This window comes from Haliaeetus albicilla, chromosome 13, assembly GCF_947461875.1.
Source record: "Haliaeetus albicilla chromosome 13, bHalAlb1.1, whole genome shotgun sequence".
NCBI lineage: Eukaryota > Metazoa > Chordata > Aves > Accipitriformes > Accipitridae > Haliaeetus > Haliaeetus albicilla.
The window spans coordinates 38,833,291-38,859,062 of record NC_091495.1 but is presented as its reverse complement, the minus strand read 5'-3'; the positions used below and the strand labels follow the sequence as shown (position 1 = coordinate 38,859,062).

General features: G+C 55.3%; 4 protein-coding genes and 1 non-coding gene across 7 annotated transcripts; 2 read left to right on the top strand and 3 right to left on the bottom strand.

The window, feature by feature from the left end:
- Positions 1–1,787: 1,787 nt before the first annotated feature.
- Positions 1,788–5,341, top strand: MAK16 (MAK16 homolog). Its single transcript, XM_069800950.1, has 10 exons — positions 1,788–1,898; positions 2,274–2,323; positions 2,517–2,626; positions 2,775–2,839; positions 2,980–3,131; positions 3,447–3,501; positions 3,593–3,667; positions 4,035–4,145; positions 4,403–4,459; positions 4,734–5,341. The coding sequence occupies exons 1-10, from the start codon at positions 1,884–1,886 to the stop codon at positions 4,920–4,922; spliced, it is 879 nt and encodes a 292-aa protein (XP_069657051.1). The 5' UTR covers positions 1,788–1,883; the 3' UTR covers positions 4,923–5,341.
- On the bottom strand, positions 5,289–9,284 carry TTI2 (TELO2 interacting protein 2). Its single transcript, XM_069800949.1, has 7 exons — positions 8,273–9,284; positions 7,815–8,001; positions 7,267–7,359; positions 6,698–6,882; positions 6,466–6,609; positions 5,727–5,889; positions 5,289–5,433 (listed from the first exon to the last, which is right to left on the bottom strand). Exons 1-7 carry the CDS (start codon positions 8,932–8,934, stop codon positions 5,353–5,355), a joined length of 1,515 nt encoding a protein of 504 aa, XP_069657050.1. The 5' UTR covers positions 8,935–9,284; the 3' UTR covers positions 5,289–5,352.
- A 159-nt stretch (positions 9,285–9,443) lies between these two features.
- LOC138688871 (small nucleolar RNA U13) lies at positions 9,444–9,538 on the top strand. Its single transcript, XR_011327671.1, has one exon. It is a non-coding gene; the product is annotated as a small nucleolar RNA U13 (small nucleolar RNA).
- A 332-nt stretch (positions 9,539–9,870) lies between these two features.
- Positions 9,871–18,052, bottom strand: RNF122 (ring finger protein 122). Of its 3 annotated transcripts, XM_069800954.1 has the most exons (7): positions 17,909–18,007; positions 15,166–15,310; positions 12,296–12,452; positions 11,281–11,326; positions 10,979–11,020; positions 10,567–10,649; positions 9,871–10,474 (listed from the first exon to the last, which is right to left on the bottom strand). In XM_069800954.1, exons 3-7 carry the CDS (start codon positions 12,403–12,405, stop codon positions 10,360–10,362), a joined length of 396 nt encoding a protein of 131 aa, XP_069657055.1. In that variant the 5' UTR covers positions 12,406–12,452; positions 15,166–15,310; positions 17,909–18,007; the 3' UTR covers positions 9,871–10,359. The 3 variants fall into 3 exon arrangements, with proteins under 3 accessions (XP_069657055.1, XP_069657053.1, XP_069657054.1); XM_069800952.1 differs by lacking the exon at positions 15,166–15,310 and having other exon boundaries at positions 17,909–18,052; XM_069800953.1 differs by lacking the exon at positions 15,166–15,310 and having other exon boundaries at positions 10,567–10,646; positions 17,909–18,052.
- A 2,039-nt stretch (positions 18,053–20,091) lies between these two features.
- Positions 20,092–24,560, bottom strand: DUSP26 (dual specificity phosphatase 26). The gene is made up of 4 exons (XM_069800951.1): positions 24,303–24,560; positions 21,954–22,226; positions 21,339–21,547; positions 20,092–20,873 (listed from the first exon to the last, which is right to left on the bottom strand). Exons 2-4 carry the CDS (start codon positions 22,130–22,132, stop codon positions 20,674–20,676), a joined length of 588 nt encoding a protein of 195 aa, XP_069657052.1. The 5' UTR covers positions 22,133–22,226; positions 24,303–24,560; the 3' UTR covers positions 20,092–20,673.
- Between the last annotated feature and the right edge of the window lie 1,212 nt (positions 24,561–25,772).

Genomic DNA, 25,772 nt, shown 5'->3' with positions numbered 1-25,772 from the left:
ATTTGAAGAACTCCAAGAAATTCAGGTAGAAATAAGGCTGAAAGCAGTTTTAGACTCTTAGACACAGACTCAGCCAACAAAGCTAGTTAGATCCCTTGTGATTATAAGTGACTAATAGAGCATTTTTAAAAATCCCTGCCCCTCAGCTGAGATGGGGCAACAGGCTGTGTTTGTGATCCTAACCCATCGCAATGAGAAGTACAATAGATTGATTTAATTGCCCTTTTGCAATTTCCTGGCCACAAGTTTAGAAAGAGAGCAGCTGTGCTGTTAACAATAATTATTGAGTATAATGGTCTGTAAAAGTATGTTACGGTTAAGTAAGAGAAAGAGTGAAGTAATAGAGGTACCAAATTAATTTTGTAAGTATCAGAAAAATTCCCGTGATCTTATTTTTTCCAGTGAAACCTCAAACTTACAGCTTCTCTGGTTCCACTGTTGGCAGTTTATATAAACTCATTTCTGTCTTGAATGAGCAGTTGTGTAATGCACAGCCATTTCACTTGCCAGAAAGAACAGATGATTCACTGCTCTGGAGCCCCAGCAGCACAATGCAGATGCGCTTGCCAGCAGGGAAACAGGAGGATAATAACAATTCATCAAGATTTGGTACCTTATGACTCATTACCAAAGGTCATAAATGGCTATTGTCAGGCAATCCCACATCCACGGTGGGCCCATTGCCCCTCGCTTTGCACATACAAGATGAAATTATATTTCTTAGGCTGACTGGAAATGACTAATGCCAAGCCTGTTCTCAAAAACTGGTTATTTTTATCTTCCACCTGTTTCCCTGCTTTGCCAAGAATAAAAGGAAAAATGTGTTTGCTTTCTGTGATGGAAGGAAAAGAAGTAAGCCATTCTATTTGGGGATCTATTCACACCTCCACAGTGCACCTCCCTGTTAAATATTACCTCTAATCCCGCCTGCGTGCCCCATGGCTGGTTGCTCTGGAAATCCACCCCCTGCGAGCACCATGAAGGCAGACGAGCCTCTGGTTCCTGCAAGGCGGGCTCCTCGCCAGCCGGCCCTTCCCAGGCGCCTCACCCAGCAGCGCTTCGCTGCTCCAATCAGCAACGCAAGTCAGGCTCTTTCCTTCGGCACTGGCAGCTCAGACTTTTTTAATTAATAAATTAGTTGCAGTGCCAATGATGTCGATGGAGTTTCTCTGCTCTGAGGGAAGAATTAGGTCGTCATCTTTGCATCAAATGACCTGGTATTTTCACCCATCCTGCTGCAGAAATGCATCTTCTTGAGCACATTAGCAGCAACATGAACAGGTACTGCTAGCTCTGCTGCTGGGGGACACACGTGAGGGGTCTTGGTAGCTGTGAACGAAAGGGCTTTATCCCTTTGGGCCCAGAGCCTGCAAATAAACATTTCCCTTGCAGCTTCTGCAGTGCAAAATTAAACAGCACGGGTCTGCACGGCGGGGCCTGACGGTACGGGCCGCCCCGTCCCTCACCGAGGCAGCTGCCATTTCCTATTGCGAAAAGCAGGGAGGAGAAATGACAGATCAGTCGGGGCCCGAGGCCGGGCCCTCTCCTCTGCCACCCCCCTGCTGCCTCAAGCAAAACAACAGGCCTCGACGCGGCTGCCCAGGCACAACGCACTTTGACAGGGCTCCAGGCCGGCGGGCGCCGGCAACAGGCCACGATAACCTCTCAGGTTTATGAGCCACAGGTTTATTTCCCCCCGCCAACGGCCGAGGCACCGCTGCGGCCCTACGGACAGCGCCTCCCCGCGCCGCCGCCATGACAGCGCGGCCCCGCCCTTTCCCTCCGCCACCTCCGCTCTCGCGAGACCTGGCCGCGCCCCGCCCCTTCCGGCGATGGCGGCGCGCTAGGCCGCGCGGGCCGGCGGCGGCGGCGGCAGCAGCACCATGCACTCGGATGACGTGAGTCCGCCGGTTGAGTCGGTCCCGTCCGCCCGCCGTCAGGCAGCCGCGTCTCAGCCAATCAGCGCCCGCCCGGGGCTCTCCCACCTCCCCGGCCCCAACCACCACGTGGCGGGGGGGGGTGGGGGGTGTCCCCAACCCTGGGGGTGCTTTTTTTTTGGGGGGGGGGGGGGGGGTTAAAAGGGGCTGTGGCAGCAGCAGAGGTGCTGCCCCTGCGCCTCTTGTGGCTCCGCACCCTCCCCGCCAGCGGGGTGCAGAGAGGGGACCCCCATCTTTGCGGGGTGTCCCCCCCCCGCCCCGTTAGAGCCTCGCCCGGGGGGGGGGGGTCTGCAGGGAGGTGGCGGGCGAAGTGTCACCCGCTGTTTGTCCTGGCAGGTTGTCTGGGACACGCTGGGGAACAAGCAGTTCTGCTCCTACAAGATAACGTGAGTGAGGGGGTTTTGGGGGAGAGGGACGAGTTTGGGTGCCCCTCAGGGCCCGGGGCGCTCCCCTCGTCCTTGTGCCCCCAGTGCCATGCACGAGGGGCGCAGAGGAGGATGGGGTTGGCGGCGGCGAGGGGCAGGGCGCGCAGTGGGGTACTCCAGCCTTTCCCCTTTACCTTGCCTCTCTTCTTTTCAGGACAAAAACCCAGAATTTTTGCCGCAATGAGTATAACCTGACTGGTCTGTGCAACCGCTCCTCCTGCCCGCTGGCGAACAGTCAGTATGCGACCGTCAGGGAGGAGAAAGGTGAGAGTTCGGCAGCTGCAAGGAACAATCCCTTGGGTGGGGAGGGGGCGAATACCCCCTGCCTGAGGGAACCCCGGCTCTGAGCACTCTCCCACTGTCTGGGACATGCTCAGCCTCTTGCCTGGGATCACGTTCCCCTTTTCTTCAGGTCGGTGTTACCTGTACATGAAGACGATAGAGCGGGCAGCTTTTCCCCGTCGACTCTGGGAGCGGGTGAGTTAACCGAGCGTGCTCTAATATAATTTACCGAGAGGTGGCAGAGGGCAGGGAGCGATGGGATTCCTCCCAAACCAGGTATGTCCCCGCTTTGTTGTTGCTCCGCAGTTCAACTCCTTCCCTCTCCCCCGCCCCAGGTCCTGCTAAGCAAGAACTATGAGAAAGCACTGGAAGAGATAGACGAGAACCTCATCTACTGGCCGCGGTTCATCCGACACAAATGCAAGCAGCGATTTACTAAGATCACGCAGTACCTCATCCGCATCCGGAAGCTGACGCTGAAGCGACAGTAAGTGACACAACTAAGAGTGATCACGTTGGTTTGGCTTATCAAGCCGCTGCCCGTCCACAGAGCCAGGGTCACTGGCTGTACACAGAGCCCGAGGGCACCTAGCTGTTTTCCTGAGGCTTTGGCAGGCTTGTGAATGAACCTGGCTGAAACAGATTTAATTGCAGTGTAGTCTGCCTGTATAAATGCACTTAAACTAGTTGCAGGCACATTTCTAACGACGTAACTGCTGGTTGTTGCCCTGAATGAGCATTTGCTCGTCTGCTACATGAGAGGCTGACAGATTCACTAACTAGCGCTTGTCATTCCCTGTAGGAGGAAGCTTGTTCCTTTACGCAGAAAGATTGAAAGGCGAGAGAAGAGAAGAGAGGTAATGCCGCTCTTTCATGGAATCTCCCATCTGTCGCTTCTGTTCCACATGTCTTTCAAACAACTGACACAGCTCCTCTTTGCTCTTTTAGGAGAAAGCCTTGATTGCTGCTCAGCTGGATAACGCCATTGAGAAGGAATTACTGGAAAGACTGAAACAGGATACAGTAAGGATCACTGCCTTCAGAGCCCAGCAGGAAAACTGCTCCTACTGCTCTCTGTCCTGCTGGTTCTCCAGGGAGGGAGGTGGGCGTTGGTATGAAAGAGAAGCATCGCCCACGTAGGAGGGGTAGGGGATGACGGCACGCTGCCCTTGAGTGACTGTATAACAGGCTGGAGGACTTGCTTCCCTAAAACGCAGAGCCCCTCATTTTCTGTACAGCAGTGCGTACTTCAGAATTAGGGAAGGGGCCAAGCCACAAGTTCAGCCTAGTTTGGTACTGCCTCCCTGCAGGCCATAGGCTTCAGATGACCCTACCACCAACGGCTATCTTCCTCCTGTGACTTACAGAAAATCCACATTTTCCTTTTCAGTATGGAGACATTTACAACTTCCCCATTCACGCCTTTGACAAAGCTCTACAACAGCAAGATGCAGAAAGCGAGAGCGAGTCCGATGCAGAGAAGGAAGACGATGATGATGAGGTAATGCCACAGCACCACAGCCACAGCACCACAGTTAATCCTTTCCTGACCTGGTGCAGCACCTCAGATTCACCTGCATGCTGGGCATCCTAGTTTGGATGTCAGGGGGAGAAGAAGAGGTTAGGAGAGATGTGTGTGTGCACACAGAAAAAGTGTGTGTGTGCAAGCAGTGGCCTTGATGGCTCCTCCATTGCAAGCCATGACACTGTATTGTGCTCAGTTTGCATGTACTAGCTTCTGACTTTTATTTCTTACAGGACGTGGATAAAAGAGAGTTTGTGGAAGCAGATGACAGTGATCTCAGTGACTTTGAGGTAGGTGAAGCACCAGGTACAAACTGTCAGGCTACGCTGTTTGAAAGTAATGCCACCCTCTTGGTGTCTCTAGTGACGGGATAAGAGCCAGCAAAATCAGATTTGTGGGTCATAATGATACAGTCAGACTGCACTGTATCCACTACAGCCCAACTCCTCTGGCTAGACAGCTGGGAGCCAGGAATTACAAAATGGAAACCCGAGATAATTTTGCAGAAAGAGGAGGTTTAGTTACACAGCATCCTTTGATGTCACTCTTGTCTGTCTCTCTCAGGACATGGATAAGTTGGAGACAAGTAGTGAAGAGGAGCCGGAAGAGGAGGAAGAAGTAGAGAAGAAAGCCTCTCACTCCAAATCTAAAGGGAAAACTCCCCTGAAAGGACCAGCCAGAAGAAAACGTCCCTACATTGAAATAGAGTATGAAAAAGAAACAGAGCCAACCACCAAAACAAAAGCAGCCTGACTCCTTCCTAAACCCGCATTTTGTACTGAATGACAGGACTCCAGATCTGTCACAACTTTGCCACTCTGTGCAGGACCCTCAAAAATTACTACTTTTTTTTTTCCATATTCTAGACTAACAATTTTCTTTAAGAAAAGAAGGGTTTCTGTCCCAACCCCTGGCAATTGCAGCAAGTTTGTGCAACTCCTGCATGAAGCGCAGTTTTAAGGAAGAAGACTCCCCACCTCTACAACCCTACAAGGCTCAGCTTGGACTGCTGCTTTGTTCTAGACATGGAGAAGCCCGCAAGTGGCTAGGCGAGCGCCCAAGTGTATCTTGTTTGGGAGAGGTATGGGGCTAACAAGAGTGGGATGAGAAAGACAGTAATTTTAAATAAATAAAAAAAAACTTTACTGTACAAAAAGCAGGGTGAACATTGATCAGCCACGCCTCACGTGTTCTCTTGCACTTTTCTGATGCATTCCCGTATGCGGTTTTCCTCACAGCTGCTGTACACACCTTCCAGCAGGACCTGAAACAAGAAAAGCATCAATTTCCAGTGCTTTGGCACACTCAGGTTTGTGGTGTTATCAACCCTCCCCCAGCTATCTGTTGGAAGAGGATTATACATATATAGGTACCTGTCGATATGCATCGAGTCACTTATTGATGAAGTCAAGTACTAATGTTGTGGTGGGTGGAAACCGATGCTTTCAAAATACTGTTGGACTGAGGAAGCAAGTGGGCTTTTGCATGCACCACGCTGCCCCTTCCTTCTAAGGGGGAAGGGATCAGAGATGAAGCAGTCCTGGGTCCCCTGCTCACCTTCACTTGCCCTTCAGAGCAGCGATCCAGCAGGATGAGGCATTCAGTGGCCCCCTGGAGCAAGGCAGCTTTTACTGGCTCTGGCGTTGAACTTTGGTCAGTGTGTACGTCCCAGATCATCTTCAGCAGGGCTTTGAGGAGCACAGGGAGTCTGCATGGCATTCTGCAATGGGAAACGGCAGCTGCGCCTTATTCTAAATCCTCTTTGCAAGGCAGGGGAAAGCACAGCCTTGCTTAGCAGTTCCTAGACACTTCACGCAGGAGCTGCTAGTTGCCATTTACGTGTGGAGCAGGACTGTAGCTGGCCTAAGATTAGCAGCTGCTAATCTTCAGCAACGAGGCTGAAGAAGCTGCCTCATTCAGTACACCCACCAGAGGTAGGATCCAGACCCTGAACACAGAGGTAACCTTAGGATGGTGCATCAGGAATGCCTGTCATTGGGCAGACTCATTCACAGCACAGGGCTTAACTCCACAGTTCTGCCACAGAGCACATAGATTTAGTTTTTAGCCAAGTTGATGCTTCTAGAACAGGCAGAAGTCAGATCAAAATGAGGACCCAGCTTAATTTTGGGGCCAGGTTTTTCAGCAAAGCAGTAATGCCAGTGATCGCTCCCTGTGACAGATTCTCCCTTAAGATTTCAGGGCCTTTTTCTCAAGCAACAGTAAGTTTGGCTCTGAAAGAGGGACAGTATTCAGGATATGCTTTCTACAGTATCTTTCATCTCCAGACCGGTACCTGGGCCAAGCATGCTCGATGGTGCATTGCAGTGTCTCCAGGATTCCCAGTCGGGCTTCTTCCTCGGGGCCATCACAGACTTCCAGATACCCCAGGATAACTCGCTCCAGCCTCTTCAGGTGCCGCGCTATCAGGATGCCAAGTCTGCCGACACCAAGAAACACGCACTGAGGAGGGAAATATATACCAAGGCCAAAGCAAGTCCCCGCAGGGCTGCGGTTGCTGCTCTCACCTCTGCACGAAGGCAGGCAGGGTCCTGGCATACACCCGCCGCAGCGCAAGGCGATGCTCTGCCTCCATGTGGGTCAGAACCAGCTGCAGCACCTCATCGCAGGGGGTGGTTGGTCTGGTCTGCTTCTGCTGCCGCTGGGCTCTCTCCAGGATCGGCAACAAGTCCAGCAGGCACAGCAGTACTGCCTGGTTTGGTGCGAGACAGGAAATCTGGGCAGTGTCTCTGATATCCTCCCCAAAGCGCCAGTAACTTCCAACCCCCCGACCACCCACAGCTGCTGCAGTTCACCTGACAGACCCAACTACTTCTACTGCCTGTTACTGGCCCTCTTCAGCAAGGCCGCCACTTGAAAGGGGACACGAGGCAAGAGGTCCTCCCTCTACTTTGGTATTTTCCTGAAATCTACTGAGTTACTTTGCCTCTCGGTCACAGGCATCAGCTAGTAACAGCCTGACTGGACTGCCTGCGAAGAAGCAGTCTCTGCCTCCTCATGCCTTAAGCTGGCTATCCCTTGTGGGGCAGATACGTAATACTGCAAGGCAGATTAAAATGAGGTTCTGCTGTCCTACCTGGATGAGAGGGGCCCCTCGTGAATAAAGATGGTTGTAAAGGGCATGGAACACAACCTGAGCCCTGTTGAACTGGCACAGATCAGCAGCTGGCTGCAACAACAGAGAACAGAACATTATTCCCGTGCATCACATTCAACACCCGCTTAACCTAATGAAAGAGAACAGCCTTCACAAACCCTCGCACATACTGCACATCAGGAACACTGCTTACAAGAAAGCGGGAGCAGATGCTGCAAGAAAATGCAAGTTAAACCCTGCCATGCATAGGAGCAGCCACTTTCCTTCGCCTCCCCAGCTGCTCTTTTGCAGTTCCACTGCAAACTTGTCAGGTTGATATGTTAATCAGCTGAGTTTAAAAGATGGCAAAGCGATTTTTCACTTAGTGTAATAGATATTAGAACTACACATATTTAAACACACAGGGACAGTATGGAAGATGGAGCAGAATTGCTAGGTTAACAGCAGAACCAGGATTACAAGTTAGGAATCTTAACAGGCGTCTGACCCACCCTTCCTTCAGTCACCACCCAGCTCAAATCCCTTACCACGTTGAGAACGATATGATGCAGGCAGCGCACACCCAGGATTTTATTCTCCTCCCGGTAGTCGTCCGAAATGAGCAGCGACGGCGGGAGGACACGCTCCAGGTAATGGCTAAGCCAGGGCCGGGTGACCTGAGGCAGCGTCCAGGAGAACACGAACTTTGTGGCAGGGTTACGCTTCCAAGTGTCTCTGGAAATACAAACATAAGCTCAGTGAACACTGGAACTAATGGATGTTCATTTCCTATGCATCTGGGCCTCTAAGCTGACAGCAAGCTCTGACCGATTCCCCCTCACCTTCCATTACTGGGGTATTTGTAAAGCTCTTGGCCCCATATTTATCATCTAGTGTCTTGTAATGCCTGAGCTTACAGAGTTTTCCAAAAGTTTCCAGTACTTCCTACATAGAGACCAGCCAAACACGCCACCCTCTCCGCCGCTGCCCCCCGCTTCCTACTCACTTGGTCAACTCCTGTTTCAGGAGCCCCATCACTGCTCCAAATCTTCCTTCCTCATCTTCATTCTTTCCCCGAAGGAATTCAGCCACTGACCCGCAGCCTGTAGCCCGAACCAGCAATGCCAGCAGCTCCTGCGCCACTGACTGAGACTTCGCGTTTGTCCAGGGCCTCTCCGCAATATGCGTGGCGGCAAAGATGTAGAGGGGTTCCATCACACGGCACAGGATTAGACCCACCATGGGGACACCCAGAGACTCCTGGGTCTTGGCAGCTTCCAGCTTCGCCAGGAGGTGTAGAAACACTGAGCCAACATCGGCCGCTCTCTCAGCTGTGGCAGCGTACGCGCTGTCCTTACTGGGGAGATCCGCAGCGTCTTGCTCCTGTGCTGGGGGTGCCGCGTAGCCATTCAGCGCGGCCACCAACTCGCCCAGCGTTGCAGGGCTCATGCCTCCAAAAAGCCACCGGCAGTCCGCAGCCTCGACGAGCGCACCCAGGTCTCTGAGCATACCGGCCTTGGGGGCACCGCCAGCCCCCTCAGAGAAGATCAGCCCGATCTGGAGGAGGACTTGCTCGGCCGGCGGGACAGCGGGGGACGGCTGCTCCGGCTGCCCCCCATCCCGCGGCCCCTCCAGCCTCAGGGCTCGCACCAGGCCGCTGAGCTCCATAGCTCGACTAGGACCAGGCCCGACCCACACTCCACGGCCGCTTCCCGCCCCCCGGCGTGACCTACCCCCCTCTAAAACCCCTTTAAATACACCCCCACACACCCCTTTAATTACACTTCCCTGTACCGACCGCAGGCAGCAGCGCTCTGCGAGGGGAGACCCCCGCACCACCCCCAGGACCCCTCAGAGCAGAGGGCTACCGCTTCCTCCCACAGACGCCGCAAACCGCGCCGCTGTCGCAAAATCCCACCCTTGCCGTAAAGGTGCTGGCAAGGGAGGGCGTGGCGATCTGTGAATAAATTAGCATGGGTAATTAATCACCGGAATGCGGGAAAGCGAGGCGGTTGCGGCCCGCAGGAGGGCGGAAGGCGGCCGTGAGAGCGGGAACGGTTGGTGCGGAGGGGTCTGCAGTGGTAGGCGGGGAACGCCGGTGTCAGTCCCGCTACCTCGCCCTGACCTAGAGATGAGGGGAGCGGCAGTGGGGTCGGGCGCGCCAATTCAACTTCTTGATCCTTCCGGTTCATAGCACATGATGAATGGGAGTGGCACGCGCTTGCGTGATGTGTGCGCCCTGCGTTACGACGTAGCACAGTCCCTTCTGAGCGCCCGGGGGGGTCAGCGGCGCCACTGCTGGCGTCATTTTCTTCTTGAGTACGTGAAAAAGCAGTTTAAAACAGGAGGATTTGCGAGTGGGGAGGGTGCGCTTGGGATCAAATGGAACTCGTCCGTTTTGAGGCTATTTCGGGCGTTTTGGGCAACTTTTCCCCGCGGAAAAGGGCGGGCGCTGCGTGCTGCTGCTGTGCTCAACCCGGCGCTGGGGGGGGGTGGGGGGTGTGCCGGCCCCCCCCCCGGTTCCCTGCACCGCAGTGAGTTTCTCTGAGCCCCCCCATCCCGAAACGCCGCCGGCCCCCGCGAGCGCTCACAGCTCAGACCGGCTGAGAAATTGTCCGTTTAATCGTTGTTGTACACAAAACTGTACACCCCCCCACCCCACCCCACCCCGCGGGAGTGCGGGGGAGCCTGAGAGTCCGGAGTGGGGAGGGGGCGGTGGGAATCAGGTACAAAAATACTCTGTGCAGCGTGGAGGGGAGCGGGGGGACGCAGACCCCTCGCCCTGCGCCGTGGGCCTCTGCTCGCCACAGGCAAGCTCAGGCGGTTCCCGGCTCCACGTGGTCCCTGTGGAGCACAACCGGGATGATGTAAAAAAAAAAAAAAAAGAAAAAAAAACAAAAAAACAAACCAACGCCCCCCCCCTAAACAAAGCAACGACCTGCGAGTTACAAAATCCCAACTCAGAAATCCCGAATCCTTCGAGACGAACTGTTTGATCCCACAGCACGTGCGGGGCCGGGTGACGCCGTATGTGGGGAGCCACGGTCCCACGACGACCCCAGTGGGATCCGGCCGGCGAGGAACGGGGGCTGCTCACACCAACTCATCCAGGAGGGTGCCGATACCGGCGCGGGGCTGTGCCGGACCCGCCATGGGTTTGTTGCACATGGGACAAACGCAGCGAACCTCCAACCACTTCACCAGGCACCTGCGGGGCAGAAACACGGGTGGATGCACATCCCCGGTGGGGAGATTTTCCCCCCTGCCTTCCCCGCGCCCCTCCGCCGTGGCCGTACTCACTTTCTGTGGAAGGCGTGCTGGCACGGCAGCACCCCCAGCTCCTCCTTCACCTTAAAATCTTCCAGACAGACGGCACAGGTCTGCTGTGGGAGGTGAGACGGAGGGTGAGCACGAGTGTGGAGACATTGGGACCCACTCCCACCAGAAATGCTGGGGCTAGGGAAATCCCACTGCTGCGGTGCCTCTTCCCGGGTATTTCCAGCTGGGATTTCAGCCCAGTTCCCAAACCGCCCCCAGTAAGGGGGTTTCCCTCCCGATTCCCAGCCCAGCACAGTCGCTCCCCAGCTGTGCGGTGCCGGCCTCACTCTGCCTGCGAGCCCCCTTCGAGCCCATGGAGCAGAAGGGATGTGCTTCAGAGCATCATCCCCGTTAGCCCCAACTCCATCCCAACCCAGAGACGGGAACCGCTCACCCCGTGCACGTTCAGCCTCCGGGCATCGCCTTTCAAAACCACCTGAGGGAGAAAAGGAGGCAGAGGATTAACAGCAGGAGGAATTTTGCCAGGAGCCCCAGCGGGAGCTGAGCCGAACCGAGCCGGGCAGGGACAGGTCGAGCCCAGGCGCAGCGGGCAGCGTGTCCCATCACGCCGCTTTTGAATGTGTCCGGCTGGGATGAGCAGCATCGGTCCCCGCTGTGTCCCCTTCCACCTGCACCCACCTCCCGCTCGGCCCCGAACTGCTGCGGGTACGTGCAGAAAACAACCATCGACTTTACCTCCTTGTACCCGAACCGCTCGCTCTGAGCCTGGTGCCGCAGTTTGCTGGAGAGGGGGAGAAAAAGGCACTGTGAGTTTTACAGCATCCTCAAGGGTCGCGTCAGAACAGCGCAGCCAGAAATATTCAGGAGGCACCCGAAATCAGGGGAACGCACCCTCCCCGAGCAGGATTTGGGGATAAGCAGCTCTGAGGCTGCACTCGTGTCTGTCGGAGCAGCGTGGCCGTGGGCAGGACCAGCCCAAAGCCGTACCCTGGGCAGAGCTGCTCCCGCAGCACCGCAGGGCCCCGTGCCGCCTCCAGTGCCGCCAGGAATCGGCACCGGGGAGCGATAAGAGCCGGCAGCCCCGATTGTTTGCCTTAGGAAGTCGTTCGTGGTGCAGGAAGCGCTGTATTTCCAGTGCTGGCCCGCCGGCAGCTCCCAGCCCCGCTGTGACCTTGGCCGGGGCACGGGCACTGGGGAAAACTGCCTGGCAAAGAAACCCGGCAAGACATGGGGAGAAAGGGACGGCTTGCAGCGGAGCTTCTCCTCCAACCGAGGCACCAAGACGTGCTTCCGCAGTCCCAAAAAACGGCTGAGAGACGCACGGGACGTTGGCGGAGCCAGGGCAATCCACAGGGAAGGACTGAGCCACCCGGGCCCTGCAGAAACGCCAGCTGCTGCCTCGACTTTGGGTTTAAAAATAGCCCTCCCTGAACAGGGAGTGTAACATAAAGACACATCCTCTGCCGTTCAGCTCTGCTCCTTCCCTGCCCGACACAATGCGTCCCCTCCGCGTGGTCCCCTGAAAAACAAGAGCCCCTTCCTGTGTTTCCTGCCCTGCTCCGGCCACGGGGGACCGTGGGGACCACGATCGCGCCTGGCCCGAGCACGGCGGGCGGCCGGCCCCCCTCCTCAGGGCAGATCCTTACGGCGAGCGGTTCCCGTGTTGTGGGACAAACCGACGATGGGGCGCTGGGAAAGGCTGGGGATGCCCCCGGGATGCCGACCCACCGCCGCAGCCCCCCCAGCTCACCTGATGAAGTAGCAGCAGAAGATAAGGCTGAGCACGAAGACAAAGATGCCTGTGCCGAAAATGACCATGTAGATGTTCAGTGGCAGGTCCTGGAACGTGATGGGAGGCATCGTGCAGGGTTTACTGGTATAAATCAGCCCCAGACTGCAGGAGCACCCTTTGGGGGGGAGGAGGAAGAGAAAAGTCAGTGTTTAGGATGGAAGAAGGGGAAAAAGAGGTGAAGAAGATGTGCTGTGAGAGAGGAGAGAGCCTGGGCTGACTCCGTCCCCTCCGGAGTTTGCAAAGTGGGCAGAAACCAACACCAAGACATCATCTCGTGGCCTGTGAATTGGAGATCTCCCCAGGAAGAGCAGCAGCCCCTTAGAGCAGCTCAGTGCAGCGCAGGCAGCAGACACCATCACGAAACCCTTCTCCAGCAGCACAAACGTACCCCAGGCAGAATCCAGGCGTCTGGGAGACAAGGAGGCCCTGTGGTTTCATCTCCAGAGAAATACATGGAGGCTGGAAGGGGATTTAGGGGAGGACAGAGCAAAAATATAGCTTGAAAAACAAGAACAGTTGGCGTCTGTCATTGCTCCGCAGGAGCCAGAAACGGCAAGTGGCTGGTTCGTTCTCGGTGCTGGGAGAAGTGCCGGGGCTGCGCGGGAGCACGTTCAGCACCACGCTGACCGAATCCCCTTTCTGAACAAAAAACGTGGGCGCCGGCACACACCAGCCACATGCTGCTGCCTGGGCCACCACGTCTCGCTGCAAGTCTGGCACCATGGGGGAAAGGCAGAGGAGGGCGTCACGCAGAGCCGGTGACAGCGCGGCCACCCCAGGAGGGTCCCCAGCTAACGGGGGGGAAAGGCACAGAAATATTAAACCCACTGCAGCTGCCTCTGCTGGGAGCTCATGCGAAGTCAGGCTCTGGCACTAAATAAGCACCGCTTTTTTGTGTCTCGAAATCATGCTGACCCCACAAGAGCTGGAGCTTTGATTTCTCATCAGATCTTGCTCAGATGGGACTTTAAAGGAGAGCAGCCCCCGAGCCCCATCTGTGCTCCGCGGAGCGTCTCCCCCCACCCCTTCTGCTCAGCACCCTCTGTTCCTGCGCTGCGCCATCTCATCAAAAAGCTCCTGCAGAAACACTTCTGGGTTTAATTACAGCCCGCTAAAATCCTCCGCCTGTTTCTCATGAGAGGATGAAATTTGCTCTCCGCCACGGAGAGCAGAGACAGGAAGAGAGCGGGCGGCAGAAAGCAGAAACCTCTGCACAAGCGGTGAGGTCCCAAGTTTGGTCTGTCTGGTTTCCTCCCTGCTGCGATGGGGAGAGAAGGCAGCGGCGTGGGCTCCTTTAGAGCCGCTCGAGAGAGGCCTGGGATGTCTGAATAGCAAGGGGAGCCCGAGCAGGACGGGCAGGTGGCACCCCTGGGGTGAAATCCTGCCCTGGGACGCTCGATTTCCAGCTGTTTCCCAGTATCTGCTTTGCGGTGCGCTTTGAATGTACGTGCCCCATTGATGCAATGGCCAAAGCCGCCGTGGCCAGAGGGGCGTTCGGCTCTGGGGACCACAGTTTGTCGCTGCACAGCCAGAGCAGGCACCAGACGAGAGCCTGGACCATAGGAAATGTGGTTTTCCTGCTGCAGAGGGCAGAGCCTCTTGCCAATCTTTGCCTCTTGCAATTGCCAAAGACAATTCATCAGCCACCTCATCTACAGAGCGAGAAAGGGAGGATTTGTTTGTCGGGTCCTCCTCTCCCAGCCTTCTGCTCTTGAGACCACCAGGTGCAGGAAAAGACAATAGGAAAGGTGGGGGTTTTTTCCATTTCCCTGCTGGAAATGATTGAGAAATGCTAAAAAAAAAAAAAAAAGTATATCAGTTCTGAAAGAAAACACTGAGCAACTAAATGAGGTAATGGTGGTGCACACGGTGGTGGGACACAGGCTGCAGAGCAGCTGTTGATGGACGGAGGAAACCTCATTCGAAGCTGGCCAAACAGAAAGCAGCGGGTTGTGGTAACAATAACGGGTCACAAGTGAAACAATAACGCTTGCTACATGTATTTCAAACTGAGAGCTATTTCAAAAATCTGCTGAAAGGCACCAGCCGTTCCCCTCCATGCCACGAGAGCCATGGCGACAGAAACAGCCCAAACTCGAGTTACAGCCTCGCGAGAGGCGAGGGGAGAGGGGTCCGAAGGGCTGCTGCTGCCCACAGCGAGCGTTTGCTCTGCTCGAGCCGCAGCTCCCTGCCAGCCAGCGAGGGATGACCTGGACCTGCTCCGTGGGCAGCTGCGTGGCCACCCATGATGAGATGGAAAAGCCCTTGTCTGGGGATAGCGGGAGGAGAATCAGCTCTGCAGAGAGCAGGGAAAGGCTGGGATGTGCGTCCCAGAGGTTTTCCAGGAGAAGCACGGGGTGGGCTGGGAAGAAGAGCCCCGAGGGAGACAAACCCTGCCAATCCCACGCTGACCTCCCCAGCGCATCCCTCTGCGCTCATCTTCAGGGGCTCAAAACCCAGCGTACAAACTCCTGAACATCACACCCAGACATCGCTCCTCTGCACAGGGTTGTCCCTACAGTCCCCGCACTCTGCCCAGCTGCGCCCCATCCCGTGGAGCAGAAATTGTATTCCCTGACCCCGCAAGCTGCTTACTGAGGACTGCTCCATGTTAGATGCCCAAATTTCCCACAGGTGACAACAGCTTTCTGTAAAAGCCACATGGGTGCTGAGAGAGGGGCAGCCAAACCAGCCGCAGGAGGGAAAAAACGGAGGTGGAACGAGAGATGCTGTAACTTGCAACCCCATACCGAAGGAAGCAGAGACGAGCCGGTCTAACATGTCCCTGCCAGCCGCAACACAGCTGGCAAGGCTAATTTTAGACTCACCAGCTTAGCAAGGCTCATTCCTGTTAAATAGGCTTTCGAGAATTCAGGAGCTCCAGGCTGCGGTGCCGAAAAACGAGCATGGTTCCGGGGAAGTGCCCTTTCCTGGTTGGGGAGCAGCCATCGGCTCGCCTGAGATGAGAAGGTCCTGCCAGGACAAGCCCTTGAGCAGCGGGGTCTCAGTGAGGCAATGCAGCCGCTGAGCCCAGCTTTCCCGAAAAGCGAGGTCCTCCCAAGCCTGGCCAGCCCCTTCCCCTCCCGCTCCTCCCCACGAGAGCTCATCGACATGGTGGGCGCCTTGGCTGAGCGATGGTTTTGATTAGCGCAAACCCCTTCGCCTGACAAAGGCGTTCATATTTTTAGTTCAAGGGGAACGGATCAAATCTGGTTTTAACCAACATGAAATGAAGACCTGATGGGCACCAAACCCAACCCGAAACAACCCATTTCACCAGCTTAGGCCTACCGGTTTTGCATCTGAAACCAGAATCCCTGAAGGCGGCACGCTGGAACAATCATTTAGTTGAAAAATGAGAGATGAGGGATCACTAGACATCTGTGAAAGTACCTACAGACATGCGCTGACTTTCTGGACCCTCCTTGCTACAAGAAGGATGCTCAGAAAGGTGGTTTGTTTCACCAGCAAAGTGTTTTTCATGCAGACTGCAAAACCTCCCCTTTGTCAGCAGAAGCAGCAAAGATGCAGTTTGACCTGCCAGGGCTGTGGTTTGCAGCTCCTCCTCCTCCTCCAACCCACACGGCTCTCTGGCAGATTTAAGCACTGACCTGGCCTAAATACCCCTGCTGCAAGCTGTGGTGAGGACACCCAGTGCCTCCGGTTGAGCTGGTTAACGGGGTGACCCCAGCCCTGCTCCCCGCCTCCACCCCAAACCCTACAGCACGACTTTGACCGTCACAACCCCACTAAACAGCCCGGCCGACACCTCTGCAAATGCAGACCCTCGTGCTCCAGCGACCCGTGTGGTTTGGCCCTCCGGACACAACAGTTCGCAGTATTTTGCAGTATTTCAAGGCAGGACAGACACAAGTTTCTGCCCGTACTGCGCAGGCACGGGGTTTTTGCTGAGCAGAGCTTCTCCCTCACCCCAATTCTTGTTCAATAAAACAAACGGAAAACTCAGCAGGTCATTAAATAAAACCATTCTTTCTACTCCCACACAAAAGCTGTGAGCTTTGCATCAGAAAATTGAATGCAGCTTCCATATAATTTTTGCTGTGATGCTGGAATAGGCTTCCTGCAAAAGTTGCCCCTAAGCCCAGCAGTTCTCCATGGGGGATAACCAGCTCCCCTCCAAATAAAGTTATCTGGCTTGTGCCCACTGACTGCAAAGTCCCCTGAACTACACCTGAGCAACAGGAGGAAAAATTGTGATGCAGAAGAGGAGCTGAAATGCCAAGGCAGCACAGTATACGCTGTCTGTGAAGATGTTTCGAATACACCCATTTAGGTTGAAAATGTGATTTCTTTACTGGGTCTCAGACTTACTTACACCAATGGCCCCAATTCTGCAAAGGTCCTTAACAGCACACAGGTAAGCAATTTTGCTGGCCTCTGCTGATTTAAATATTTGCGAGCTCGGGGCTTAAAGCCAAAATGTACGAGTCAGATGCCCACGGCTGGTCTCCCAAACCCACGTCCTGGCCCTTGAACAAGGGTGGGCTCTGTTCTCGGTGTTTCCCAAAGCCCGTGCCTTGGGAAGCTGGTGAGAGCTGTGGCTGCTCGGAGCCTCTAAAAGCAGAGTCTCTGTTACTTATGATGTTTCTTTAACACTGCCAAGTTTGCATTTTCTGCTGTGGAGCATTTACTTGCACCCTGTTTAATGGAAACCCATGCACTCACCACATGTCCCGGGCTAACTGCCTGCAGGACCGGTGGCTTCTTATCCCCGAATTGCCCAAGAACACACAAGGTATGCATTACAGGAGAGGAAGCCACTGGTTGCATTATATTTAGCTTCAAAGGCTGCAACCCCTTCATAAATTAAAATAACCCAGCCTTTGTTGCTCAGGCAGGGCTTTGATGGTGGAATTCCCAGCGCAGCTTCTCAACTACTTAGTCATAAAAATAAACCACTTCTCATTTAAACCAAAACCTCCTCACATGTGCAAACTCAGTTCCACGTTCCTGAGAATTTCTTACAGCGAACACGAGAGTGAGGAGCCAGGGCCTTGTCTGGGGTCTGTTAAAAATGAGTTTATTCCACTTTTGCAGACACATGAAAGAGGGTTTGTTGTTTCAGTGGGTTGTGGGTGGTTGTTTGTTTTTTTTTTTTCTTTTTCCATTGCAACTACCACACGAAGCGAAAGCACAGCAAATTCATTTAGCAATTGGCTTTATTCCTGAGAACTGAGCAGGACTCACTGCTCTGGGAGTAAACCTCCCTTCCCCGACTCATCCCCGGTCCGAGCAGCACCGGGGAGGGGAGGTAGGGGGGGGTGTCCCGGGGACCCCGCGGTGACCCGCACCGCTCCGCAGCCGGGGGCTGGAACTCGGGGGCCGAGGGAAGAAAGGACCGAGGGCTTGGGGGGGGGATAGGGATACCCTCTGCCCCCCCCAAACTCACACCTCGCAGTCCCCCCCCCAAAAAAAAAACCCCGGGGAAGGAAGGAGGGAGGGGAGCAGCACCGCATCCCTACCCCCCCCCTTTTCCCATATCTCCCCCCTCTTTTCCCATATCTCCCCCCCTCTTTTCCCCTATGTCCCCCCCCCGGACCCCGCTCTCACCGTTGCACCACTGGAGGGGGGGCATCCGGGAGTCGCTCCGCGGGGCCGGGCCGGCTCCGCCGTCCGCGGTGCCGGGCCATGACCGGGAGCGGAGCTGGGCTGGGCTGGGCTGGACTGGGAGCAGCCCTGCCTGCAAACCCCGCCCCGACCCCCCCCACCCGGCCCCGAATCCTTCCCCCCCCGGAGCCGCCCCCTCGGTAGGTGCAGCGCCGAGCACCCCGGGAATGAGAAACTGTCCCCCTCCCCGGGATCCAGGCTGTTCCCGGGTTTTAGGTTCGGACCACGCGCGTTTTGGCGATCCTGGTTCCTGGCACCCACATCCCCGCGGTACGTGCGCCCAAGGGTGCAGCTTTTTGCCGGGCGTGTTTCCACGGAATGCGGGCGGGCGAGGGGCTTTGCTCAAATACGGCTCCGTCGGCCGGCAGAGATGCTCGGCACGGGAGCCGAGTTTGGAAAACCCACCTCGCCCAGCCCGACCTTGTGTCTGTACCACAAGTTCCCCTTTGGGGGAACTTGCTGGAAAGCGCTGAGCTCCCGGCGGCACTCAAGTCTTGGGCAGGGGATGGTTTTGGACGCGATCGGCATCTCCATCCAAACTGTGGACCCCGCGGGTGACTGGTGACCACGAGGGCAGCCAGACTGGCAGCGTGGGGCTGTGAAATGGCTCCGCGTGCCCCAACGTGCCCCGTGTCAGGGATGGCGGTACCCGCTGCCGATAGCTCCAAGGATCAGGCAGGTTTCTGCTGCCGGTGGCTGACAGCCCTCCTGAAATCGGGGCACTTTCCCACGCTACGCTTTGATCTCCCAACACGGGTGCCTGGCCGCTGCAAGTACGCGGTAAGGTACAGCACGCCGCAGGCTCTGCCAGTGATTTCGCTCTCCGGATTAGTTTGCTGATCCTCCAAACGCAATCTCCCCTCGTGCTCGGAGCCTCCCTGATCCCAGCTTTGTCCAACAACAGCCACGCTCTGCATTCAGGGGACGATTAGCAGCAGGCTGCACAAAGGGAGCTTCGCAGCAGCAAGGAACACAAAGCAGAATTGCACAATCAGACAGGAGGCATTTTATACCCCCCAGGACCTTGCCAAGCTGCAATCTCCCCCCCCACTGAAGCTTCTGGCATGTCCGACGGTCCCAGCAGCACCCAGCGTCGCTGCAGAGCGTGACCAGCCCCTGCGCGTTGCCCAACACCAGTTCCTCCTTGTCGCGGCGTCTGCAGCCCTTGCTCGGGGTAACCTTGGCCCCGCTGCCAGCAGTCGATCTCTCCTCTCTGCCAGTGCCTTTCTGGGATGGTGCCATGCCCTGAGCACCCCGGGGCACCTCAGGGGCCTGTAAGAGCAGAGTCCCCAGCCCAGGAGCTGTACAACACACACAGAGGACACCACAGCTTCTGCAAACTAAAGTTTGCCTTCTCTATTGCGCTTGAGCTAAAGGCAGGCGTTCCCCGGAGCAGGATCGCTTGGGGCCACCAGTTAGCAGGGATGGGGTGCTACAGCACCCTCGGTGTGCCCCAAGCCTGGCGGCTCACTCTGCGTGGCCGTCGGGCTCCTCTCGCTATGTATGTACGTGATCTCAGCACAATGTATAGCCGGGAGCCAAGCGGTGCTTCATGCGCTCTCAGGAAGCGGAGGAAGAATGGGGCTATAATAAGAGCGGGCGGACAATGAGCGCTGGCAGCGTGCAGGGGCAGCCCAGCACCCATGGGGCCGGTGCCACCACGGACACTCGCTCCTGGCCTTGGCTACCATCCTGGGGCTCGGCTCGCCCATCCTCTCTGAAAGCGGCGAAGGTGTTTTTCGCAGGCGAAGGTGTTTTTCACAGGTCCCGGTGGACAGCTGGCCCCTCTGCAAGGCTGGGTGGACAGCTTGGTGCCAGCCTTTGGGAGACCGACATCGCCACCTCATGATGGATGGTGACCCTGGTGACTGCCAGCCGGGCTCTGGTTTTCACCAGGAACCCCCCCTTTCTGTCCCCACTGCTGGAAGAAAAGAGTTGGGAGGCCCAGCACAGGCACTGGGCACCAGTGGGGTCTGACAGGTTCAGCCCCTGGACCAAGGATCTGGAAGGACTCGGGTCCATCTCCACCCACAGCACTCAGGGTGATGCTCTCCCACCGACTCCTGTGACGGATCCCAGCCTGAGCACATAAAGTCTGCCCCAAAGCACGCGAGGGATGGCCAAACTTTTTCCTTAGCATTGTCTTTATTTTCACAGGTTAACACTAGGCATGGAGGACATCCAAACACTACGACAAAAGGCCCGTTTGCCTGAGCCCACACACCAGACCTAATTCACATTGCTACAACAGACCGAAAACGAATGGGAAACAAGACAAGGAACGCACACAGCTTCAGTCACCTGGGAGGGAGGGACAGGACTGGCTTGGCAAATGCATCTGCCACGTGGGAGAACAAAGCCTTGAAGGCTTCCTGGAGCCAACAGGGATAGAGTGACCTGAAACGAGGGGCTGAGTCCCTCCGGAGGCATCTTGGAGCGAGCAGGCTGGGAAGGAGGCTATACGTTAGGCTTACCTAGGTGGCAAGATTGCAGGTTGAGGGCCTATGCTTTACCACTAGGAATAGCTCACATGTCTGGGGGACCCCCTTAGCTGAGGGGGAGGCCCAGGGACCAGTTGCGTGTAACCCATTAGCTGCCAAGCATCTGCACCGTGAGGAAAGCCCCTATCTCTGGCACTCAGCGGGCATCGGGATCAGGTGAGCACGGCACACACAACGCTCCCACCGCACAACCCCTCTCGTCCTCCTTCACGCGCTCCTCTTCAGCCTCAGGGCATTGTCCAGGGCGACCAGCTGGCGCAAGAAACCCCGGTTGGGGATGATGCCGCGGTGGTCCTTGACTGTCTTTATGGCTTCTACAAGGGGCATGTGGTGGCGGATCATGAGGTAGGCGAGGACCAAGGTGGCCGACCTGCTCACCCCGACAGCACAGTGCACAAGGATCCTTCCTGGGGGTAAAAAAACAGGGGCTGTGTCACAGCAGACTAAATATCCCAATTAAAAAAATACTGAGGACCTAACTGTTTGCCATGGTGCGTCCTGGAGCAGTGGCTCAGGTGTGCAGCCTCTGGGGTTAGAGGTAGGGCCTCAGTTATAGTATGACTGTGATGCACTGAGGTCCCCCTCTTGGCAAAGGATATCAGTGTATCGCGATCTCCCAAAACAGACTGAATAGGACCAGCCACAGCTCAGGACACAGGCTGGGGCTGTGACCTGGGGGGTCAGTGCTCTCATCTAGCCTGTTGTCTCCTTGGAGGAGGTGATCCAGTGCAGGAGATACCATCCCAGGCTAGAAATACCTTTGTTTTCTAGGAAGCTTAGCGATAGGATGCCAATCTAGCTTCCCAACTGCCCGGGGCGGTTTCTTCCCATTCCTGCTCCCCACTTCTCTCCCAGAAATCTTTACCACTGACCTTCGTTCAGCGCTTGGTGGATGAAGTCAGCTGCAGGATAAAAGTAGGGGCTCATGTCGAAGGAAGGCGAGTCATGGGCCTCGATGCCCAGGTAGCAGATGCCCGTGCCCTCGTAGTACTCAGCACCCCCCCTCCACTTGCTGTGCGAGGCATTGAGGATGTGGGTGATGCGCAGGTGAGCCAGCTCACGCCGGTTGGCCGCTATATCTCTGCAAAGAATGAGAAACAGTGCAGAGATACCTAAGTTTAGACTAGTTAAAAGTTTCCAAGGACAGCATAAGGGCTGTCCTGGACAAACATTTGCATCTGAGAAAGCTGGATGAAAAGAAAAAATGCCAGACTCTTAAGATTCTTGAATTTTAAGTCAATCTCACAGTCCCTGACTCCACAGAAACTCCACCTTCACCTAGCCCACCACAGCAGTGCTCCGAACTCTCTGTACAACTGTGCTTATGTCCTTCCTCCTCCTTTGTCCTTCCTCCTCCTTTGTCCCAATGTACCATACCCATCATGTCCTCCTCTCCCTCACATTTCCCAACCTCCCCCTCCCAGATTTCCCCATTTCACAAAAATAGCCCTGACCCGCCCCAGTTCTTGTCCCCTTCCGATACATACTGATCGCCCAGGTAGAGTCCTGGCCAGACCTCATCAGCGTGATTACAGGCTGTCTTTCCCGTGTACAGCAACCTTTCAAGCTCGAAGACGCTGAGGATGGGGTGGTTGTTGCGCTCTTCCCGTGAGCCCCGGCTCGGTGACCTGGTGCCATTCCTTGAGAACCTGGACAGGAAAGCCATTGGAGCTGCCGAGACCCACAAGGCATACCTATGGGTTCGTGAAGGCCGGAGAGTGGCCCGGAGGTTGCTTCTGCTGCTGCTGCCACCCACGGTCCTGTCGAGGAAGCAGTGGAGGTGCCATTAGGAGAACTGGGGAGGTCTCATTCCATCCCTTTTGTAGAAATACTGGCCCAAAGCAGCCAATTCTCACCTTCCTGATGAGAGGGCTGTGTTGAGTCAGCTACGCAGTGGTTCCCAGTGTGAGACAGTATCACCTACACTCCCTTCCAAGAAGCAATACTGCTAGGGAGAAGTTTATGATGCCAGGGCTGGTGAGGGAAGCCAGAGAAGCAGCCAGATTGCTGAGTCTCCGCAGGCTGAGGTTTTGCTCCAGCCCCACGACTTTGGGTTGAGGCCACATTGGCAAGAGATGTTCTACACAGGACCACCTTCCTTCTGAGCTGGCTCCGGGGCTTTGCCTGCCAGCGGGACAATGCCAGCTCGAGAACTGATGCTGCCAACCTGTGATCAGCAGCAACAAAAGGCGGCCAGGTCTGGGCAAGCCACCAGGACTGGGGAGGAAAAACCCCCAAACAGGTGGAGGATTCCATATGGCACCACGCAGAGTCTGGCCAGGACCCAGACTCCTACGGACCAGGCACAAAAGCCTGTGGAGAGGGAGAGGCAGGATTAACCCCTCCAAGTACACCAGTCCTGCCGCTGCATTTGAACATCGAGGACTGGGTTGGGGTGGGAAGAGTTAATTTCAGGGAATGAGAAAGCTCATTTTACAGAGCAGATCCTCTAGGACACAGCTCTGCTCTCAAACCTTTAGATCATGCCGATACTTGTCACACATCTGCAAGAAAACTCCCTGGACAGCCTTACCCACACGGAGCAGTTAACAGTCCCTGCAGCCAGATGTTTGTCAGAGCTGCTTTTTTTTGCTCGTTTGCTGCTGCCCCACTGACAGAACCCCCCAAACGTAAGAATACAATTCTCTTTCCCACCATCACTGCCGCTCCCCTGAGCTGCCCTGGAAGGTGTCCAAAGAGCATCCCATCACAGCCCACCCCCCCAGCAGCAGCTCAGCACCGGCGAGTTGTCTCTGGGACTCGGGGAAGGAAACGCAGCGACCTTGGGCTGGCCAGGCTGGATCAGAGCATGTCTGTCTGCTTTGACATTTTGCCTAAGGCGCCGGCCAGCAGCCAACGGTGCAGAAGGAAGAAGCCTCCAGCCATTTCTTGGCAATGTGCGGAGGAGGAAAACATTGCAAGGGCATGGGGAAGCTCAGAGGGAGCCCAGAGACACTCACGGATGTCTCCCTCCCCGCTCCTTGTACCAGTTCAGACCCTGCCTGGCATCCTGGGGTGCTGCACAGAAGAGGTGAGCCCTGCTCATCCCTGGCACCGAGCACACCGCAGACCCCCAGCACGGGGTACAAGCCAGATCTCACCCTGACACATCTCCCCTGCCCTGATGAATTTTGGACTCCTTCACGCTGGGAATTCAGACTTGGCAAACCCCACCTGGAAAAGGCATTCGGCATGGCCGTGTGCCGGGGCCCTTAAACCTTGTGTGACCTTGGCTGCAGCACAGCCACATGCCACCAGCCCCAGGCAGCGTTAAGAAACAAACAGCAGAAGAGTCTGAAAAAAGCAACTGAATCATCAGTCTAAGGCTGTAACTAGCCAAATAGCAGACCCTCTTATTGCTACAGCTGGCTGGAAAAATAGCAATCCATATATAATGGGATGTAGCTCTGGAAACCTCAGGCCCAAAGCTGGCTTCCAGCATCTCACCCCCAACATACCCCCCACCATGCCAGCCCCCCAAACTGCTGCAGGGGAAGAGAAACCGCCCCACATCCAAGACCTCAGAACAGACCCCAAAGCACTCTTGGCACCCAAAACTCTCACAGGTATCGGCTGTGGCCCCCCCTTTTGGCAGCCAAGCTTGGGGGCTTGCTCCCCACTCCCCCGAGCACGCTCATGGCTGCCTCCGGAGCCCCTCTGCCAGTCGTGCCACGCTCGGAGGGAGGGGAGAAAAACAGCCAGAGCCTGCCTAGATGCACAGAGCGAGCTCTGAAGAGGCATCGCTGAACCAGCACAGGCTGCTCAGCCCCGCACACGCCGCAGAGACAGACAGACAGACACGCAGGAGGGAGGAGACGCCCACCCCGTTACTCTACCTTTGCGAGGGCTGTGATTTCTCAGCTCGAAGGGAGTGTTGTAGTCAGATCCAGTCGGCCATGTCTTCCTGCCGCTGCCGCCGCTGCTGTAGAAAGGCTGATGTATGAACATCTATTTTAAGCCATGACATGTCCAGAGGCAGGTTTGTTTATATCATGCTGTGCATGGATGGATAAGGGAGGAATGAGGGAGACGGACACAAATGCAGAGATTGCATGCAAGCATGCACAGACTACACATAAGTGCCCATTACTACGCAGACAAAAACAACAGCAACAATAACATATCAAAATTCTCCTGCCAGCTTTTCTCTCACTCCTCCTCCAGCAAACCAAAAGCCACAGGCGCACAGAGAAGGAGAGAAGAAAAAGCCGATAAAGTGGTGCTGATGACATGATTACCCCTATCATAAATCTGTAGCCGTCTCTAAAGGATGCTTCTTCGTATTTTTTTTTTACAGTTGACCTTGTCCTCCCCCCTTGCTAGGGTCTCTTTGGCAGAGCCAGAGCTTGGTGACATTTTCTTTATTTGCTAAGAAAAAAAGCTGGGGGGGGAGGGGGATGTATGTGGTGAGATGGCAAACTATTTACAAATTCATGTCAAAATCAGGGAATACTTTTTTTCATGGGGAAAAAAAAAGAAAAAATGAGGAAACTCAAAAGATTGAAGCTTTTTGTTTTGACATTTTCTAAATGACACCATTCATTTCAGAAGTGCTGCAATATTTCAGTTAAACATTTTCCAAGCAGAATATTCTCCCTTTCCCTTTGAAGTGCTGGCTTTCAATTTAAAAGTTTGACTCAAATCAGAAAGTAGGAGTGTGGTGGGAAAAACAACCTGAGGAAGAATCGAAACATGCTGTTCCAGGCCAAACCACAGATCCTAAGAAGATTTATGGCATTCCCTCCCCCACTCCTATTTGATTAAAAACCAGGAAAATTTCCTGTTTTGTTTTCAGCTGAACTTGTGTTTATCCCAGGATACAGCCTCAGAAGCTTCAGGGCTGAACTCAGCATCACCAGATACCCATCCTGGCCCACCTGCACCGCGGTATGTACGCACAACGAGGTTTAGCTGGGCTTTTTCAACATCCACTGCGGACAGCACGGGTGCCAGGAGTGCAGCCTCAAAGCAGCACACACCTTTCAGTATATCACAGGCCTGTTTTTTCCCCTCATCGTGCATAGCTAAATGACAACACTGTCAGGAGCTCTGCTGGAGGTTAACAGCATACATGGGTTCAAAAAGACTTCGGAATACACACCTGGATTTCAGGTGTCAGCCTTCCCCATGAAGTTCCAGATACAGCTTCAGCCTAGGAAGTTGGTAACGCCCCAGAAGCTGGAGGATATGCTCAGGAAGGCATTTGGGATATGCCCTGCTCTTAACTGCTTTCCCCGAGGAGGAACTGATGGCCACTGTAGGAGATGAGTACCAGGGATGATGGACTTTGGCTATTCCAGTTCCTT

What these genes read in the sequence shown, in the direction of transcription:
- TTI2 (XM_069800949.1), bottom strand. Translation starts at nt 8,934, where the DNA reads ATGGAGCTCAGCGGCCTGGTGCGAGCCCTGAGGCTGGAGGGGCCGCGG. An exon ending in CTGCCTGCCTTCGTGCAGAG is followed by an intron (nt 6,610 to 6,697) that starts GTGAGAGCAGCA and finishes TGGTGTCGGCAG; the next exon opens with ACTTGGCATCCTGATAGCGC. An exon ending in ATCGAGCATGCTTGGCCCAG is followed by an intron (nt 5,890 to 6,465) that starts GTACCGGTCTGG and finishes TTCCCATTGCAG; the next exon opens with AATGCCATGCAGACTCCCTG.
- MAK16 (XM_069800950.1), top strand. An exon ending in AAGCTGACGCTGAAGCGACA is followed by an intron (nt 3,132 to 3,446) that starts GTAAGTGACACA and finishes CATTCCCTGTAG; the next exon opens with GAGGAAGCTTGTTCCTTTAC. An exon ending in GTGATCTCAGTGACTTTGAG is followed by an intron (nt 4,460 to 4,733) that starts GTAGGTGAAGCA and finishes TGTCTCTCTCAG; the next exon opens with GACATGGATAAGTTGGAGAC.
- RNF122 (XM_069800952.1), bottom strand. Translation starts at nt 17,933, where the DNA reads ATGCCCCCCCTCCAGTGGTGCAACG. An exon ending in TTCTGCTGCTACTTCATCAG is followed by an intron (nt 11,327 to 12,295) that starts GTGAGCTGGGGG and finishes CCCCCTCTCCAG; the next exon opens with CAAACTGCGGCACCAGGCTC. An exon ending in CAGCACGCCTTCCACAGAAA is followed by an intron (nt 10,475 to 10,566) that starts GTGAGTACGGCC and finishes TCTGCCCCGCAG; the next exon opens with GTGCCTGGTGAAGTGGTTGG.
- DUSP26 (XM_069800951.1), bottom strand. Translation starts at nt 22,132, where the DNA reads ATGGCTTTCCTGTCCAGGTTCTCAAGGAATGGCACCAGGTCACCGAGC. An exon ending in GGACTCTACCTGGGCGATCA is followed by an intron (nt 21,548 to 21,953) that starts GTATGTATCGGA and finishes CATTCTTTGCAG; the next exon opens with AGATATAGCGGCCAACCGGC. An exon ending in CCACCAAGCGCTGAACGAAG is followed by an intron (nt 20,874 to 21,338) that starts GTCAGTGGTAAA and finishes TTTTACCCCCAG; the next exon opens with GAAGGATCCTTGTGCACTGT.